Here is a 20270-nt window from a genome sequence, read left to right on the forward strand (position 1 = left end):
CTAAGGTACTTAAGATCAGGGATTGAACCAGCAGTCGAAAGGAAAATAAATCAAAGTATTATTTAATGGTACGAAGTTTCCATAGAGTGAGAAAGCATTTTCTGACTTGAGCATTAGTGTGATCGTCAAACGTCAGGCTTCAGTCCAGGGTGACGCTAAAGATTTTGGTTGTGGGATTAATTGGGTAATCTGATCCATTTAGTCTCAAGGAGGTGTTCACGATCTTGTTATTGGGACTTGCCAAAAAGATCTTGGTTTTTTCGGGATTCAGTTTTAGTTTGGAGTGCATAGTCTAATGTTCTACCTTGGTAAGAATGGATGAGATGAATTGTTCTGTCCCTTGGGTCAATGAAGTTATGGGAATAATAATTGTTATATCATCCGCATATATGTACGATTTCAGTTTTATATCAGATAGCATATTTTCCAGTGAAGCCATGTAGATATTGAAAAGTGAGGGGGGAGTGGGGAGCCCTGTGGCACTCCTCAGGGATTGGACCAAGCTTGAGAGTAGGTTCCATTTTTTTAGGAAACTCAAACCATGAGGTGATATGCCATAGCCTTCTTCTCAACATCCTGCTGCACCAAACCATCCTGCATAGTCTACCAGAGGCAGAGAAATACCAACAAGCTCCAGGGCTGCACCACTCCTTATACTGAAGGTGATGTCACTCATCTGGAATGGTCTAGCAGGATGACAACAGAACAGCAACACTCAAAAGCCTGAAAAAAATCACAGCTAAAATGTATGCAGAGGAGAAAATTGTGTGTGTGTTGGGGGAGATAAGGTAAACAGAAGAGGAAATGGAGGGAACATAAGAACATAAGCAATGCCTCCGCTGGGTCAGACCCGAGGTCCATCGTGCCCAGCAGTCCGCTCACGCGGCGGCCCAACAGGCCCTTCACCCCTACCCTCTGTTTTCTACCCGCCAACCAGTTTCTGATCCATCTATGTACGTCTCCGTCCACCCCATGGTTCTTCAGTTTCCGGAGTAGACGCTCGTGAGGCACCTTGTCAAAGGCTTTTTGAAAATCAAGATATATGATGTCTATGGGGTCTCCTTTGTCCATCCGTTAGTTGATTCCTTCGAAGAAGTGCAATAAGTTAGTTAAGCACGATCTCCCCCTGCAGAAACCATGTTGGCTTGGTATCAGAAGTTTGTTTCTTTCCAAATGCTTATCGATGTTTTCTTTTATCAGGGGGAGGAGTTCCTTAAGGGGCCACTTACTACTCATAACTGAAGGAGTGTCCTCTGACCATGGTCTTCATCTTCCAAGACTGAAGCCTGTAGGCACAGGCACCAGCTCTGTGGATGCTAGGGCACCCCCAATATTCTTTCAAGCACTACCCAGCCATCAGATCTGAAATCTTAGGGATATAGAGCTCTAGGGGAAAAGTCTGTGTCTCCTCAGCTACTGCTCTCCCCTCCCTCTGTAGCCTATTGGTTAGATTTCCTTAGCCAGTTAATAGACTTCAGGGGAAAGGTTGGTGTCTCCTAAGCTCCTAAACTACTAGTCCTATCTCCTCTGCAGCTATTAGCTAAGGAATATTTGACCAATGGACTAAATAGTAGGGAGCAGAAAAGAGCTTCAGCGTAGGTCAGATAGGCTTCCTGCTTTACTCAGCCATACATTTATTTATTTATTAATCTCCTTTATGAAGAGATTCACCCCAAGGCAGTGTACAGCAGGTATAATTCAAAATAAAACTTACAATTCTGTTAACAGCATAACAGTAATAAAAAGATCAAATATAAAAATAAATACAATGAATTAGGTATAGGTGTGACCTAGCAATGGGAACTGTTGCCTCAGCACCATGAGATTGTAAGTTTGATCCCAGCCTGCTCCTGACGACCCTGGACAAGTCACTTAGACAGATTTCTCAAAACTCACTGGTAAAATCCAGCGAGTTCACGTAGTGCCCCATAGTGGGACATAACTATTGTATATATATATTTATTGAATTTTTCAATATAATCAAGCATAACTTGTACAGAAAAAGAAAATAAATGAATAGACATTATAATAAACATCGAACATCAAATATAAACTAAGGATTAGATTAGATTAGATAAGCTTAAATCTCAACTCAAGTCCTCAAAAGGGATCCAAGGTGGATGATAGGCGAATAATAATAAAGGAAAATTAAATTACAAAGATAATAACTAGTTGACTGAGGTTGATACACCCTTTCTTAAATTAACGCTTATGTTCAATCTTTCTCCAAACATGAAGTTGAGAGAAAGGTTGTCAGTTGAGATGGCTCAAAGAAAAACAAATTTTATGTGAACGATAATTAATTACACATTTACATGGATGTCGCAAGTAAAATGTAGCCCCTAGGAGCTATAACACCAGGTTTCCTTAACAAAAATTCACGTCTCTTTCGCTGGGTCTCCCTTGGCCAAGTCTGGAAACATCTGTATCTTACAATCCTAAAAATTATTTTTGTTTATTTTTAAAGAAAAGTCTCAGCAACCAGTTTTTATCTGGTGCGAGAGCTACTGTTAAAGTAAAGTTGCTGGAGCCACTAATTCTTTATCAGATGTTTCCAAAATATTAGACATGTTCATTAAAGTCATGTCCCAAATTCTGTTGTTGGTTGTTGAATCCTGTGTCTTATTTGGAAGGTAATAAACCTGTGTAAATGGAGGCAGTGTTTCTTCAGAAAGCTCCAATATTTCCAACATATAGCGTTTCATCATCTTCTCTAGGGGCTATCTTAGGCACCCTGGGAAAGTATAATCAGTCTAATGATTATTATTTCCGGGAAAAATTTTCCATTGCCTCCATCTTCCTTCTTAAGGTTAAGTATTATCTTTAATTAATGTCATGGTAATTTGTTTAGAAACCTTTAATACTTGGTAAACATTCTGTATTGAGGTCTTAAGAGTCCTCAATTCCAATCTTCAGGTTTTAATCTCAGTCTCATAATCATTAAATTTATTTTCCAATTGTTGTAATTGGGATTTATAGATTTTTGCCAGATTAGCCACAAGATCCCACAGGGAGTCCAATGTTACCTCCCGGGGCTTCTCTATTTGAAAAGAGTGTAAATTAAGTTACTTAGTTCACCCACTGGCAACCTATCTCTTCGAACGTCCTGTTGGGCTCTTGCTTCCCCCTCCGCTTCCTCCTGTCTCCACGTTCGGATTTCCCTGCAACAGCAAGGACCCCGGCAGCACAGTTCCCCCTCGATCTCTTTAGCCTTCGGGGAGGAGGTGAACTCCAATATCCGGAAGTACCTCCACTCGCGGGGAACTGGTGGACATGAGGGCGTTGGGGAGTGCTCTCACATCGGGGCTTAGCGATGTCTCCAGCCCTAATGGAGGAACGGCACAGATTTGCCACCACTGCGCGACTCCTGCAGGGAACTCCCCGATGATATCGGCGTTTCCTGCATTCTCCTCACAAGCTCCTCAATATTGCCGAAGACGGCTGTCCTGGAGCGCTGTGAGGCTCCACCAGTGCTTCGTCCTCTCCTCTTCAGCATGTTCTAAGCAGGTTAAGATCTTGCAGACAAGTAAATTCGAAAGGAGCTTTCAGGGAGGTGTAACTCAGACCACGGTGGGAGTAACGATTATTTTATGGGGCGATTTTCAGCATAATAACATGCAAATGATATGCACGCTATTTGTGTGGAGAATCGCCAGTAAAGAGCAGGAGGAACTGCTCAGAAGAGCAATCATTAAACACAGCTCTTCACTTCCTGTCAAAGCTGCTCACCCTGCCCTATCAGCTGAGCCACAGGTCTCCCCAAGTCCTGCTGGTTCAGCTGATTAACCGGCAGGGGAGAACAGCAGAAAGAAGAGTCCCCCCTTCCATCAACATCCCCCCCCTTCGCCCGCTGCAGGCCCGGACCCTCCCCCCCCAACATCCTGTACAAGATCAGCAGAAAGAATGCCTAATCCCTCCTGCTGCCGCCACTACTGGGTTCTTAGGTCCCTCTTAGTGCATCCCAGGATGCACCAAGAAGGGGAGGGCCTACCGTTTTGAAGAGGTGGGCCTGCCGAGCAGGAGAGAGTAGGCATCCCTCCTACTGGATTATTCATCAATAATGTACAAGTTTGTGTGGGGGTGTTGGGGGTTTCAGATGGCCCCAGCGGCAGAAGGGAGTGGGTATCCCTCCTACCAATATTCCATTTAAAGCTGGGTAAGTTCATGGGGGAGGGAAGAACTGGGTTGAAAACCTCTGATTTAGAAGGATTTTCTAAAAGGTTATACTACTCATTTCCTTACCAAACTGTTTGAACTGTGACAAACCATATATAACATATAGGGCAAGGGGGAGTACATTTTGCCAATTTATTCAACTTCACATCTTAAAACACTATAAAAGTGGAGCTTTTAAAAAGCACTAAAATCAATGACAAGATAGGTGTCTTAAAGAAAGTAAAAAGTCCTTTCCTCAAACATTACCTCAAATAAGCCAGTAAGGTAGTTTAGTAATTTATTATAAAACTAGTCGTTAAGCCCGTTACATTAATGGGTGCTAGAATATATGTCTGCCTGTCTTTTTCTTTCTGTGTAGCGCTGTCTCTGCTTTCTTCCTCACTCTGCACTCTCCAGCTGTAACATTACTGCCTCGCTTTTTCCCCCTGCAAGCATCTCTGCTCTTTCTCATCCCCAGTCTCTTTGCTCTTTTTCTCTTCTTGCAAGAGTCTCTGCTCTCCTTTCTCTATATGCTCCCGATTCCTGCAAACCTCTATGCTCTCTGTTTTCTCTGTATGCTCCTGATCCTGTGTTTCCCTATAGGTGTCTCTTCCTTTTTTTAATTCCTTCTTCAGTCTCAGTTCTTCTTTATCTGAACATTCCTCCCTTCCTCAGTCTCTCCAACTGCAGCTCTCTTGCCCTCTAAGCCCCTGCTGTGCATGTCGCTCCTGATCCCCCTTTCACTGACCCTTACAACTGCATCATTTTTGTTATGCTGGCTGGGTTTCCATGGCAACCCTACTCGCTAATGGTATTCAGGAAGCACCTCAAAACTCACCTGTTCTTGAAATACCTAGGACAGTTGACCCGCTCCTCTCTTTCCCCTATTCAAACGGTTTCTCTTGTCCCATCTCCCTCTTGTTGACCAATCCCTAACTTCTCTCAACTTGTACTTCATTAATCTTTTGTAAACCGCATAGAACTTAATGGTACTGCAGTATATAAACTGTTATTATTATTATTATTATTATAATGCCTCGAATTCATGCTTACAGTGATTGTGGTCTCCTTGCTCTGCCTTTTCGTTATCAACCGGGAGCCTGGACTCTGAGGTGAGAAGCAAGAGGAATCGTTGATTACTCTTAATTTCTGCCATGTTTTGTGCTCCCTTCGACGACGGCCCTGCTGCTGTGTGCGAGTGCAGTCAGGTGCTGGGAAGCGTTTAGGTGAGGGTGACAGGCCCGAGCTCTGGCACTGCCGGCAGAAAATGCAAACGCTTCCCACACCTCCCTTAAAATCAGCGCTGAAACGTGGGCACTTAACCCCGCAATTGCCACAGCACTGCTGCATTAGACAGTGAGCATGGGGCATTGACGCCATTTGTGAAAGCTTCAGGTTTGAAAATAATTCTACATGCAAAATGACACCAGCGCAAGGTTTTAAAATTATAACCAGGATTTATTGAATTATTGGTTCTATTTTTCCCATTATAGATCAAAAGAACAGCATTAATTGCTTACAGTTGCGCTCATGGAGATCATCATCGTGGCCAAAGACTGGCCTTCTCACATGGTCTCGTCTTTCTATCTCATTACAGTCTATTATATAACTTTTGGTTTAGTGACATCATCAAGTTTGACGACCAATAACATTTCTCTGGGTGGTCTTAAAGTTTAGACAAAGAAACATTCCTCCATGTTTAAAAGTTATACAAAGTTTTCAGAAAATTACTTTTGATTTCTGAATTAACATTATAACATTCAAGAGAATCTATAATTATTAACATGGTGCTGATAAATTCTCAGCCCTTCCATGCTGACAAGCTCTGAGCCTTAAAGAAAAAACAAACTCCTAAGCTGACAGATTCAAAATTGCATGGCCTTACACAGAAATCTTACTCAGGAGGAAAAAGGGGGGGTTAAATCCCCCTCTCCTCTCCCTGAAGCGTGGGCTTCCAATGCCCCCCCTTCTCCCTATTCTTGAGACTGACTCTAATCACTTCCAGATGTTGTGCTCAAGATTTTTTTCTTAGTGTTTCTGCTTATAAACCATTTATATTTCCACAATCATATCACCACATATTACATTCAGGGGCCCCAAAACATTCATAATTTCATTCATATCTTGGCCATTCATACTTCATACATTTTATATCTCAGTTTGGAATATGGAATCTAATATGCTTTTCCTAACTAGCCTGAGCACATCTGTTAACAATTAGAACCACGAGGCTAAAGGCGGGAAGCTGAACAAAGAACAGAAACTATTCACTGGCACAAGATGCTGGCCTAAGACAGGACAGTCATAGTACATACAAAAGAACCTAAACTGGGCTCCATGTAATCATGTAATCATGATTTCCACCATGATTTAGCTCAACAGCAAAGTACACAAGAAAACACCATTTCTTTTCCTTATATTAATCTTTAGTGTGTTTTTTCTTCTGGCCTTAGCTACATTATATTTAAATGTTTTATTCACCTGTTTTTCCGTACGCTTCTATTTGGGCGCGGTCCTTAACTAACACAGATGTTTGTCTAACTAGAATTACCCAGAATCATACGAAAAAACTGGCGCTACAAAAATACTGCACTATCATGCTTCTGACCTCAATATCGTCCCATAAACAGCACGCTAGCCACGACGAGCCACGATTCAGTCCCCTCTTGGATATTACTGAATTTATGAAGTAATATTCATAATTGAGCTCGTGGTCTTATCTGTGGCGCTGAGGTTTACTCTGGGTACGGTTCTTCTTATGGATCAGTGTGTGTCTGTGCAAGTATATTCTTTTAAATGCCAATTAGATAGCAAAAGCCAGAAAATGTACTACCTAGGCCTGCAACGGCATGGTGCCTAGAAGATCTTACCCAAAGCTTACTTGAATTCTCTAGTGAGAATGCAAGCAAATCCCATCCACTATTCTAGATAAAACCCATCTAAGTGTACATTTATGTTAGTTGCTGTCTAAAACCCATATCATATAGGAAACTTACCATTCCAGTGGTAGTTAGACAGTCAGTGTCTGTTCTAGGTGCAAGTACAGTCCTAGAGCAGAGACGTCTGTTGTTTTATTTATAGAGGTATTCATGAAACTCCAGTACTTTTAAAGTTTAAAAGTCAGAAAAATTTAGAGAAAATATAGTTAAAGAAAAATAGAACCCTAGATTTCTCTAAGATAAAGTGAACCTCAGTATTACCTAATTTAATTAGTCCCTATGCTCAAAAGTGTTATGTTATAAAATTTTGGAATTAAATCAATAAAGTGTAAAATAATGCACAGTGTTAAGAAAACCCAAATATATGCTTAATATGGAAATGTACTCATGTGCAGATAATGCATGCACATCAGATATAAGTTTCTTTTTCTGTGTGTGTTGCAGGAACTCATTTCTCAAATTTTAAATTAAAATCATTAAATGGACTGATGATATCAGCTGTTTAAACCCAATTAAACAATATTGCGGCACTGTGTAACAGCTTAAAAGCTGCCACTGTGTATGGAAATACAGTCATATAAAATAAAATTTAAAATACAGGATACACAAAATATTTTCTGAGAACAATGCATGAAAACAATGATAAAGAAAATAGTTATTAATACAATATCAGAATAAGTCTATGAAATTATGCAAAAGCATAATTAAAGTTCAGAAGCCTAATTCAAATGAAGTGATTTAAAGTAACATGGTTTAAGATAAAAGTCTGTTTTTTCGTTCAAAATTTTTTTATGAGTCCAGAAATGTCTTTTGCAAAATAGTTTTAGCAACTTGTAAGGTCGGAGTCTCTAAATTAATTTCAGTGAAATTTAAATCATGGCTTTAAAAAAGTTCATGCTGCATACGTTTTCATAATTCAAAGCTTGGCTTTTCTGTAACTATGGAACTGCTTTTCTTTACACCCGTACTGGTACAACTGAAAGGTAAGCACAGCTCATTAGTTGAAGACAAAGGAACACTGAAATTCCCGCCGAAAATTCAGCATCGGAATTTTTTTTTCTGTGTTCTCCACAGCTCTAGTGGTGGAATGTGGTACTGCTGATCAGTGTAAATCCTGGAAGGAAAGCACATGTTCATTAACAAAAGAACAAAGAAAAAAGAAACACATGGCACGTTATCCCCTCTGCAAACAGTACTAATTCTTGTATTGCAGAGTCTTCTGTGTAGAATTGTTGAAAAGATTCAAAGAAGGTTCTTAACTGAAACACAAAACATACAGATTAAATAGACTTTTTTCAGGGTCCTGTAGTACCAAAATATGGCCACAGGAAGATTTAAACATGCAGACACATTCTCTACATGGTAAAATTAGACTTTCTTTTTTCCTAACATCAGGGAATTATTCTCAATTCCATATTCTTTATTAGGTTCCTATCCTGAAGAGCTTACTTGTAAAAAGTAAGCAAAATTTCAATTCCGAATTCATCCACTTACATAAAAGTTTATTATAATTGTTCTTTTCTGGTAACAAGGTTAGTAAGCCCTTTGTTTCACATTTATTTCGATTTTCAAAAAAATATAGGTACTTAACCTCTATTTTTCTTAATCTTTTTATTTTAAACTTCCCAATTTAATTTTAAAATGCATTTAAATTTAATTACTCCCTAATCATACATTCCGGGCAATGCACAAGTTTAAAAATACTTTATAAACCATGCAGGGGCACAAAAATTCATATTGAAAATTAATTTGAAACACTGAGATTAAACACAAAGGCAGGAATTTTTTTTTCTCATGCACTGCTTTGCTTGCTCACAAAAACAATCTTTCTTGTAAGCATGGTATCTGTTTTTTGGAATAAATCTTTTTCTTTTCCACAAAATTATCCTTTCACTGTTGAATACATTCCCAAGTCCAGCAGAATTCTTCCTTTTCTCCCATCTTCTCTATCGAACCTTCTCCTCATCTTCTGCCCGATTCCCACTTAAAATATCCCTTATAATCAGGTCATAATTCATAGCACATCCTTCCTTAACACGTCTCACAAAACTTTCTTCCACATTCTTGTACGTTCGTTCTACAGACTATCTCCCTGCTTTGAAATCGCCAGACATTTAATTTTCTTTTCCTTTTCACTTAACCATCTCGTTTAAAAATCACTTTCCAATTCCTTCAGATCCTACAGTTCTGTTCTTCCAATATTCTGATAACCTTTTTTTTAAAATATAAAGAAACAACATACAGGCTACATAACATCTTTTTAATGCATTCTTTGACATAGCCCTAGGCTACAAACAGCTCTGAAGCTACTAAAGTACCTCAATTGTTCTTAACAGCACAGATCTACACTACAAAAACAACATACACAAACTTTCCGGAACTCTAAACAGCATGCTAGTAAAGTTTTATCAGAGAGAGACCACATTGAATCCTGATATTCACACTACATAAGCTTTTCTTTTTTTCTACTACATCAGAAACAAATTTAAGCCACGGATACATAGGATTCTCATGTCTTGCTAAACTACCAGTTCTCAATAAACCCTTTTAATATGCAAACAGACTTGCTCCGAGACTTCTCAAAAAAAAAAGAATCAAATTCGTTAACTGACTAGTATATAAGCAAATACCTGTTGGAAAATCTGTAGCCCTGAGACAAAGGACTCCATTGCTGCTATTCCCCCCCACCTTTTTCCTCACGTGATAGCTCTGTGGAAGGCATGGAGGAAAAAGGTGGGGTGAAAATCCCCCATTTGCAGCCCGCTCTTTCAAACAAAGGAACAGCATAGAACGAGAGGGCTTCTTGTAAGATACCATTAACTTTTCTTTTCTTTTTTCCAGAGACAAGAGAAACAGTTAGGGCAGAGCAAAAAAGACAGAGAGAGACAGAACTGGAGTTTAGAAAGACAGAGCTGAGAAACACAATTTCTTTTTTCTTTTCAAAGTAGTTACTTCAGATAGGCACTGAAAATGCAGAGGGAGACAAAGAAGGAGGGGGGGTGCCCTCAGCCCGTTTTTTCAAACAAAGAGACGGGTGAGGGAAACTTTTCAAAGTCAGATTAAAACAGACAGTTTTCTTTTTCACAGAGAGAAAGAGTTAGTTCAGAGACAAAGCTTCTATTTTCTCAGCATTTTTAGTATAATTCAAACAAGCAAAAACTTATGTTCACAGAGGAGACCTGCTCTCTACTGGGCACTTCTACCTTACTTTTTGGGATTTTTTTTTTTTCTTTCTTTTCACAACATTCTTTCTGTGTTACTTTTATTTCTAATTTTTTTCTTTTTCTTTGTCCATTAATATTTAATTTCCACTAACTTCATATCCCTCTACCCACAAATTTATTATGTACAGATATATACAAGCAGCATGCTCCTTATTGTTAAATAAATTTTTTTTTTTTTATTATTATTATTTTTAATTAATTTTTTTTTTTTTTATTATTTTTAATTTTTTTTTCTTTAAACAGGCGTAATACTCACAATTTTCCAGTTTTCCGGTCCCGTTTTATCTCTAATTTCCGCCATATTCCTGCGCAGCCAGTCAACCTGTGACTACCTTTTGTTACACAACCATGCGAAATCTCTAGAGTTCCTAGAGTTTCTATGAATAACCTATAAGCTTTTTCAAGGCGTCAAATTAGTTAGTTCCCGGGTTTCGGCACCAATTGAGCATGGGGCATTGACGCCATTTGTGAAAGCTTCAGGTTTGAAAATAATTCTACATGCAAAATGACACCAGCGCAAGGTTTTAAAATTATAACCAGGATTTATTGAATTATTGGTTCTATTTTCCCATTATTAGATCAAAAGAACAGCATAATTGCTTACGTTGCGCTCATGGGAGATCATCATCGTGGCCAAAGACTGGCCTTCTCACAATGGTCTCGTCTTTCTATCTCATTACAGTCTATTATATAACTTTTGGTTTAGTGACATCATCAAGTTTGACGACCAATAACATTTCTCTGGGTGGTCTTAAAGTTTAGACAAAGAAACATTCCTCCATGTTTAAAAGTTATACAAAGTTTTCAGAAAATTACTTTTGATTTCTGAATTAACATTATAACATTCAAGAGAATCTATAATTATTAACATGGTGCTGATAAATTCTCAGCCCTTCCATGCTGACAAGCTCTGAGCCTTAAAGAAAAAACAAACTCCTAAGCTGACAGATTCAAATTGCATGGCCTTACACAGAAATCTTACTCAGGAGAAAAAGGGGGGGTTAAATCCCCCTCTCCTCTCCCTGAAGCGTGGGCTTCCAATGCCCCCCCTTCTCCCTATTCTTGAGACTGACTCTAATCACTTCCAGATGTTGTGCTCAAGATTTTTTCTTAGTGTTTCTGCTTATAAACCATTTATATTTCCACAATCATATCACCACATATTACATTCAGGGGCCCCAAACATTCATAATTTCATTCATATCTTGGCCATTCATACTTCATACATTTTATATCTCAGTTTGGAATATGGAATCTAATATGCTTTTCCTAACTAGCCTGAGCACATCTGTTAACAATTAGAACCACGAGGCTAAAGGCGGGAAGCTGAACAAAGAACAGAAACTATTCACTGGCACAAGATGCTGGCCTAAGACAGGACAGTCATAGTACATACAAAAGAACCTAAACTGGGCTCCATGTAATCAGTAATCATGATTTCCACCATGATTTAGCTCAACAGCAAAGTACACAAGAAAACACCATTCTTTTCCTTATATTAATCTTTAGTGTGTTTTTTCTTCTGGCCTTAGCTACATTATATTTAAATGTTTTATTCACCTGTTTTTCCGTACGCTTCTATTTGGGCGCAGTCCTTAACTAACACAGATGTTTGTCTAACTAGAATTACCCAGAATCATACGAAAAACTGGCGCTACAAAAATACTGCACTATCATGCTTCTGACCTCAATATCGTCCCATAAACAGCACGCTAGCCACGACGAGCCACGATTCAACAGTCCTGGGGAGTAGTGTGTGGGAGCGCAATTCACTTTGCGGTCAGCTGCCATCACATTTCGCTTTGGGAGGGAACCTTTTTAAGGGCGGGAGTAGTGGGTGGGGCTGCTATTTAGTTCAGCTGCCAGAGCTGTTTGGATCCGCAATTCAGTTTGGGTTCTGCTGCCGCGAGCGTGGGGTCGTTGTGATTCAGTTTGGGTTCTGCTGCAGCAAGTGTGGGGTCGTTGTAAGCGCGCATGCACACTCTTGCCGGCCACGGACATACGGATCACGGAACACGCGGTAAGAGTGCGCATGCGTGCTTAGCGTTTTATTATAGTAGATTTATTTTTTTTATATACATAATAATATAGTTCTATGCATTCTTCTATTATTATTGTTACCAACCATTATCACAAAATAAAAATTACTGCTTATTACTTTGTGCCTTTGGACTTCGGCTTTTTTACATCCTCCTCTTTCTTTTCTTTAATCTTTTTAATTACTCTTGGGATTATGTCATCAAAGGGATTAAACAAAACCTATAAAAAAGAAATGTTTTTATTTAGTGTGCTTAACAGTGCTTTTCCTGAGAAAAACTATACAAGGTGGTTCTGGAATATTATAAAAAATATAATACAAACAAATAAATACCAAATTATAACAAATCACATGAGACTGTTCAGTAAAGCTGGTTCCTAAAATAAAATCTATCATCTTAAATTTAAAGTGATTACATAGACAGACAAAACCAACCAAATTGCTTTATTTATGTTTGTGTACCAAGCATATTATCAACTGAAAATTGTACTTATCATTCAAATGGGACATTATCTAAATTTACAGATGAATAAAAATGATTCATTTCAAGGAATATAACCCCCCTTTTATAAAACTGTAACTCAGTTTTTAGCACCAGCCATGGCAGTAACAGCTCTGAACCTCATAAGAATTCTATGAGTGTCGGAGCTGTTACCACCGCAGCCAGTGCTAAAAATAACGCTATGGTTTTGTAAAAGGGGAGGATATTTATTTAGTTTTTTTAATTGTTAGTATTTCAGAAAAATAAAGCATTTTTTAACAAAAAAAACTTTACCTCACAAATCTTTATTTTGTGTGGATTAACTGCTCTCTCCTCTGCATCTGTTTCAACTTCTGATAGTCGTAACATATTATATATTGTATCCCCGGTGACCTATGATATTAGTGAAATAAAATATTAGCAGTATTAGTAGAAAACTTAAAATTTACTTTTGTAAATGAATTCTAGTACAAATCAAACTTTGCTAAGTATATCTGAAATAGATAAGAGAATATATTTAAACGATAATATCAGACATTAGTTTATAATATAAAGGTAGTTTTAATTTAGATAAAAGGTATTGCTGAAATACCTTATACAGTGGGATATTTACTGAAAGTTTTTTTTCCATTCCGTGTTTATTGAAAAAAATATTCAAATTGGGATTTACATCCATAAAGAAAAAGCAGCAAGCAGCCTAGTAGACCAGCCCATGAACCCCAGGGAATCCAATCTTCTTCAATCATCCTGTGCACCAGACCATCTGCAGCATCCGCTGGAAGCACCACTTCTTATACGGATGATAGAATCACTGAAATGTCAGTATTTCTCTGGTATAATACAGGGACACAACCCACTTGACTTGGTCGTTTTAAAAGTAGCTCGCAAGCCAAAAAAGTGTGGTCACCCCTGGCCTAGATACTGTACCTCATAAGAACATAAGAATTGCCACTGCTGAGTCAGACCAGTGGTCCATCATGCCCAGCAGTCCGCTCACGCGGCGGCCCTCTGGTCTAAGACCAGCACCCTAACTGAGACTAGCCCTACCAGCGCACGTTCTTGTTCAACAGAAACTTGTCTAACTTTGTCTTGAATTCTTGGAGGGTGTTTCCCCCTATAACAGCCTCTGGAAGAGCGTTCCAGTTTTCCACCACTCTCTGGGTGAAGAAGAACTTCCTTACATTGCTTACGTTCCTTAGATTCCATACGGAATCTATCCCCTTTCAACTTTCGAGAGTGCCCTCTTGTTCTCCCTACCTTGGAGAGGGTGAACAACCTGTCCTTATCTACTAAGTCTATCCCCTTCAGTACCTTGAATGTTTCGATCATGTCCCCTCTCAATCTCCTCTGTTCGAGAGAGAAGAGGACCAGTTTCTCTAATCTTTCGCTGTACGGCAGCTCCTCCAGCCCCTTAACCATCTTAGTCGCTCTTCTATGGACCCTTTCGAGTAGTACCGTGTCCTTCTTCAGGTACGGCGACCAGTGCTGGGTGCAGTACTCCAGGTGAGGGCGTACCATGGCCCGGTACAGCGGCATGATAACCTTCTCTGATCTGTTCATGATCCCCTTCTTTATTATTCCTAGCATTCTGTTTGCCCTTTTTGCTGCCGCCGCACATTGTGTGGACAGCTTCATCGACTTGTCGATCAGAACTCCCAAGTCCCTTTCCTGGGAGGTCTCTCCAAGTACCGCCCCAGACATCTTGTATTCGTGCATGAGATTTTTGTTACCGACATGCATCACTTTACACTTATCCACGTTGAACCTCATCTGCCATGTCGATGCCCATTCCTCGAGCTTCATTATGTCACGTTGCAGATCTTCGCAATCCCCCTGCGTCTTTACTACTTTGAATAACTTCGTATCATCCACAAATTTAATCACCTCGCTCGTCGTACCTAAGTCCAGATCATTTATAAAGATGTTAAAGAGCACAGGTCCAAGCACCGAGCCCTGCAGCACCCCACTGGTGACACTCTTCCAGTCCGAGTATTGTCCATTTACCCCCACTCTCTGTTTCCTATGCTCCAGCCAGTTTTTAATCCACGTGAGTATTTCACCCTCAATTCCATGGCTTGCAATTTTCCGAAGTAGTCGTTCATGCGGAACATTGTCGAGCGCCTTCTGAAAATCCAGATGTACAATGTCGACTGGATCGCCCTTGTCTATCTGTCTGTTTACTCCCTCAAAGAAGTGCAGCAAGTTCGTCAAACCCGATCTGCCTTTGCTAAAACTTTAGAATGGGTGTAACTGAATTATTTTGTTAGGTTATGAGGAATTCCACTGATTATGGTAAGGTCTGTAGGCTGTAAAAGATGTTACATATATTACAAACCACATAGTCCTCCCCTCCTAAAATATCACCTTGGAGTGAGTTATACATTTAAAAATTATTTATAAATGGCATGAATGCATATATTAGTTCAGTTTTGACAACTGAATGAGGTCTACTTAAATGATTCTTTTCTCAAATGACTTCTTCAGTTTCAATCTAAAAGATTTAAATTGATAATTTAACAGTAATTTTAATTTATTATAATAACTTATACAGGCAATCCCCATTTTACGAACATTCGACTTACGCTGAACTCGTACTTACGAACGGGGGTCCTGTTCTACCTTCGGTGTGCCAATGTGACCCTCTCCCTCTCTCCATTCTATGCCACAAGTACGTGCCTCCCTCCAGCGGGTGTTTACCTTCTAGCTGGCTCCCTCCTTCTTCTAGCCAGTCATTTCTCTGCACAAAGCTGCGGGCAGCAACTCCTACGCGCGTCCTGCGGCTGAGCTGGAAGCCTTCTGGCTCAGCTGCAGGACACACATAGGAGCCGCTGCCCATGGCTTTGTGCAGAGAAACGACTGCAGCTGGAAGGAGGAGGGAGCCGGTCAAAAGAAAGTAAACACTCGCAAGATGGAGGAACATACTTGGGGCACAGAATGGAGGGAGGGAGGGAGCACAAACTTCGGACAAAGGATGGAAGAAAGGAGGGAGGGCATGAACTTGGGACACAGAAGGGAGGGAGGGGAGATTGAGCCATAGGATGGAAGAATGGAGGGAGGGTATGAGATAAAGAGATGCTGAGATGGGGGAGGGAATAGAAAGGGAGAATTGGGTGTTTGAGTGAGAGAGAAAGAGATGCACATGGGGAGATTAAGAAAGAGGAGAATTGTTGGGCATAGGGAGAGAGAGAGAGAATTATTGGACATGGTGGTGGGAGAGTAGTGAGGTAGAGATGAGAAGGAGTGGTGGTGGAGAGAGAACAGTAGGACGGATGGAAAGGAATGTAAGAGGGGCCTCAAGGAGGTGGAGAAGGTGAGAAGAATACTAGGATCCGAGTTACATAGAAATTCAACTTAAGGACGGTTTAAAAAACAGAACCCGTTCTTAACCCGGGGACTGCCTATACAGAATACACCATTCTGAATACTAGAAATCAACAGGAAAAAAAGTTATGTTCATATAAAGCCCAGCACTTCTGGAAGCCAAAATAAAAAATACAGTCAAGTAATATGGTTTGCGAGTGTTTTGTAAGACGAGCAAAACATTTGCAAAATCTGTGACTCGCAAAATGAGCACTGATTAGCAAAACGAGCAGTCAAATACCTTCTTCCCACTGGGAGTGCGTCCTTGTTGCGAGGTGACCGGATCCGAGGAGGCGCCTTCCTCCGGAGATGGGATGGTGCATGCGTTCGCTCAAGGTGGGGCTATTTCTGTGCAGCTCACGCGCCTGGTTAGAACTCCTGTAATTTGCGCGTTTGGAGCTCCAGGAGGCGGGGTCAGTGCATGCGTACAGGTTCAGCCAGTGTTGGTGGTATTTACATGGATGGCGCATGCGTACAGGTCTGGTGGTGTTTACGTTCCTGCAGGGTATGCACTGGGATGCTGAGGAGCCTGGGAAAGCATGGCGAATACCGCCTGTGGATTCACCGCTTCTGCTCTACATAGTACCACGCTTGCTTCTGCAGCAGTACTGAGCCCAGCTCCGGAAGCAACGGTGGCTCCTAAGACAGGAGCAGCAGTACCGGGGAGCCACCCAGGCTGCGATTCTTTTCCTCTTCCTCTTCCTCTGGTGGCTCGGCGTTTTTCTCCTTTTTATTTTATTCAGGTACATTAGTTTTTGGGTTATTTTATTCTGTACATTAGTTTTTGGGTTATGGGACGAATCATCTGGGCTTCCATTATTTCCTATGGGAAAATAAGCTTTGATATACGAGTGCTTTAGATTGCGAGCATGCTTCTGGAATGAATTATGCTCACAAACCAAGGTACCACTGTATCTTGAATCAAAGTCTTAAGTAAAACCTTAGTGCTAGGTGAAGCAAGAAATGAAAAACCAAATATTTTGATTTTAACAATTTTTGGAAGCAGCTAAAGAAAACTGCTAGGCATAAGAGAAACAATAAAACACGTAAATGGAAGCAGATAACATGAAAAACTGCAATCAGCATGCATATAACTTGCATCTTTCCAGTTCATTACTGTATTTATTTCGGAATGATCATCTAACCTTTCCAAAGATGGTATGCTTATTATTGAGCTCATCAGCAGGACCCAAAGTAAAGAAAAATTGGCTGCCATTGTCATGAGGGCCAGCATTCGCCATGGCAACCAGCCCTCTCCTTTTAAACTGCAAACGTGAGTGAAATTCATCCTGCAAAACACAAAAGATTCAAGTCTCTAATTTAATTTTAAGATTTTATATATAGCCTTTCTTCATATATATCAAAGTGGTTTATAATGAAAGCTACATAGTCATGGAAACACAGGGAAATAGAAAAGAAAAACTAAAAAGCAGGAATTTAAAATTTAGCATCTAACTCTAAATTCTAATATTAAGAGCTATTATCTTTTGATTTTTCAAACCGCACAAGTACTGTATATGACTCACCTGATAAATATTTAATAAAAACCATGAAATGCTAGACTTCAACAACAGCTGCAAGTTGCTCTTCTGATATATAGCACTTGATGTACTGATAGCTTCAATGCAGAAAGCTAGCACAGATAGCAATGTGCAGTTAGTATCATGTCTATGCACAGTTTTCTAGGTGTATGATGCTAAAAAAGGGTTTTGCTAGAAGCTAACCCTATCTAGTTGTGTTTCCCAACTTCAAACCAAGTCATAATATTTCCTAGTACCCCAGGCTCTGACCAGCTTTAGCAGATGTACATTCCAAAAAAGTGACACATTCTAATCTCAAAAAAGAAAAGAAAATTACTTTTTCTACTTTTGTTATTTGGTCACTTTATTTTTCTAATCATGCTGACCAAGGATCTGGTTTCTGCTTTTGTTTGTCTTCTCTTAAATTTCTTACTAGGGTCTCTCATCCATTTGACAGCTCTCTCTTCATGTCCATCACAGGTAAACATACATAATGCATAGAAAAACAGTATATACAGTATCAATTGAACATCTTAAATATACAATTTGGTCACCTTAGATTGTTATCTCGGTTTACATAATAGAGTTTGCATACAGAAGTAGCATACATAGAGAGGATCCATTTCATTGCAATTGGCTGTGCAGATTCTCCTCTCCATCTCCCCATCACCACCATGCAGCATCTCCCCTGTCTCCCCATCCTCACCTGCCATGCAACACTTTCTATCTCCACCTGCCTTGCAACATCTTATTTTTGTCTTGCAACCCCCTCTCCCCACTCTTGCTATCCAGAATCTCATCTCTGTCTGTCTCTCTCCCCCATCCAACATTGCCTCTCTATATTTCTTCCACCACTAATCCTGCCTTGCCCCATCTCTCTCTAACCTTCCCCATTGCCCTGTATCTCTCCTTCCCCCATATTCATCATTACCCATCTCTTCCTCCCCCCACCACTGCCCTCTCTTTCCTCTCATCCTTTCACTATTCAGAATAGCCCCATCTCTTCCCCTCATGCCACTATCAAGCAATGTCCCATTTCTCTCCGGCCCCTACCCCCACCCACCTCACCATCCATCTCTCTCTCCTTCACCCTCTACTACAGCGGTCTCAAACTCACGGCCTGCAGGCCACATGCGGCCCACCAAGTACTATTTTGAGGCCCTCATCCACTCCATAAGCGTCTGGCTGTCGCGTCCGGCAGTCGCTGTAACCTCACGCAAGCACTTTCTTGTGTCTGTACGCAATTTTGAGGTGCCGTCCAATCGCATGCAGACGCAGGAAAGCGCTTGCGTGAGGTTACAGCATTGAGGAGGGCAACGTTCCAGAACGTGCAGCTTGGAGCAATGGTTGGAGGCAGTGCAGCTTGTGTGTGTATCCGATGCTGGAGGTGAGAGCTGTTGATATTTTTTCATTTTCTGTATGTTGCACTGCTTTCAGCTGTCTATAGCTGAAATTATCAGAAGCAATTAAGGAAATGTTTATAAACTATAATATAGTTTCTAAATCTTTCCTTAATTGCTTCTGATAATCTTTCTTAATTGCTTCAGATAATCCACATTTTGGATTTGTAGGTACTTGGAAGGCCACAGAAAAAAAATCGCTAGGGGTCCGTTTACTAAGGTGTGCTACAGATTTAGCGTGCACTAAACGCTAACACGTCCATAGAATCTAATGGCCGCGTTAGAATTTAGCTTGCGCTAAATTGGCTAGCACACCTTAGTAAAAGGACTCCTATTTTTTCTGCAGCCCTCCAAGTACTTACAAATCCAAAATGTGGCCCTGCAAAAGGTTTAAGTTTGAGACCACTGCTCTACTACCAATGTCACCCCATCTCTCTCTCTCTTACCCCACCCTTAGTCACTCATTCCTTCACAAGCACCTTTATCCACCTCTCTGCTCACCCACTCACTGCTGCCTTCCCCTCCCAACTGCCACTTGCTCACCTGCAGAGCCACTGCCTTTCTGTGTCTGCAGTGGCACAGCGATATAGAAACTGCATCCTCCCCTTCTCTGCTGCCTACCCTTTCCCTCACCCGCTGCCACCTAGATAAAAATTTCCATTTTGGAGGGCAGAATCGATAACAGATGCCAGTGGTACACATTAGGCTATAGTCCTGTGCCCCGTTTTGGTTTGCTTGCAGCATGCTGCCATGGAGTCAGGGAGGCAGTGAATGATGGAACTAGTAGGTAGCAAGAAAGGGAAGAATACACCCCGAACCCCAACACTCCTCTCAACCCCGTAACTTTTGATGAAAATCTGGCAAGAGGGATGCCCACTTTCTCCTGCCAGCAGGCCCACCTCTTCAAAATTGCGGCCCTTCCCCTTTACTTTGACTGGCCCAGGCATATCCTGGCCACAGATGTAGAAGTCTGCCGGCATAATAGTACCTTGTCTCCTCGTGGGCCCAGCAGCATCTACGCATGTACGCTTTTCTTCAGCTGATTACAAACAAACATATTGCCTTTCAAGCATTCCGGAGTGGAGAGTGTAAGCTTGACATCATTTCCTGGACATTTAAATTCATGAGTCATCACTTTATTATGTCCATCCAC

At 40.6% G+C, this 20270-nt stretch overlaps 1 protein-coding gene across 2 annotated transcripts in view; it reads right to left on the bottom strand.

Annotated features, from left to right (window-relative positions):
- CWC27 (CWC27 spliceosome associated cyclophilin) overlaps positions 1 to 20270 on the bottom strand; it is a 320007-nt gene that overhangs the window by 252889 nt on the left and 46848 nt on the right. For both annotated transcript variants that reach the window (XM_033930330.1, XM_033930321.1), the window contains exons 4-6: positions 17343 to 17486; positions 13132 to 13230; positions 12477 to 12577 (exon numbers count right to left, since the gene is read on the bottom strand). In XM_033930330.1, the coding sequence (XP_033786221.1) occupies positions 12477 to 12577; positions 13132 to 13230; positions 17343 to 17486 (344 nt within the window). The remainder of the gene's footprint in view (positions 1 to 12476; positions 12578 to 13131; positions 13231 to 17342; positions 17487 to 20270) is intronic.

This window comes from Geotrypetes seraphini, chromosome 1 (assembly GCF_902459505.1).
Source record: "Geotrypetes seraphini chromosome 1, aGeoSer1.1, whole genome shotgun sequence".
In the NCBI taxonomy this organism is placed as follows: Eukaryota; Metazoa; Chordata; class Amphibia; order Gymnophiona; family Dermophiidae; genus Geotrypetes; species Geotrypetes seraphini.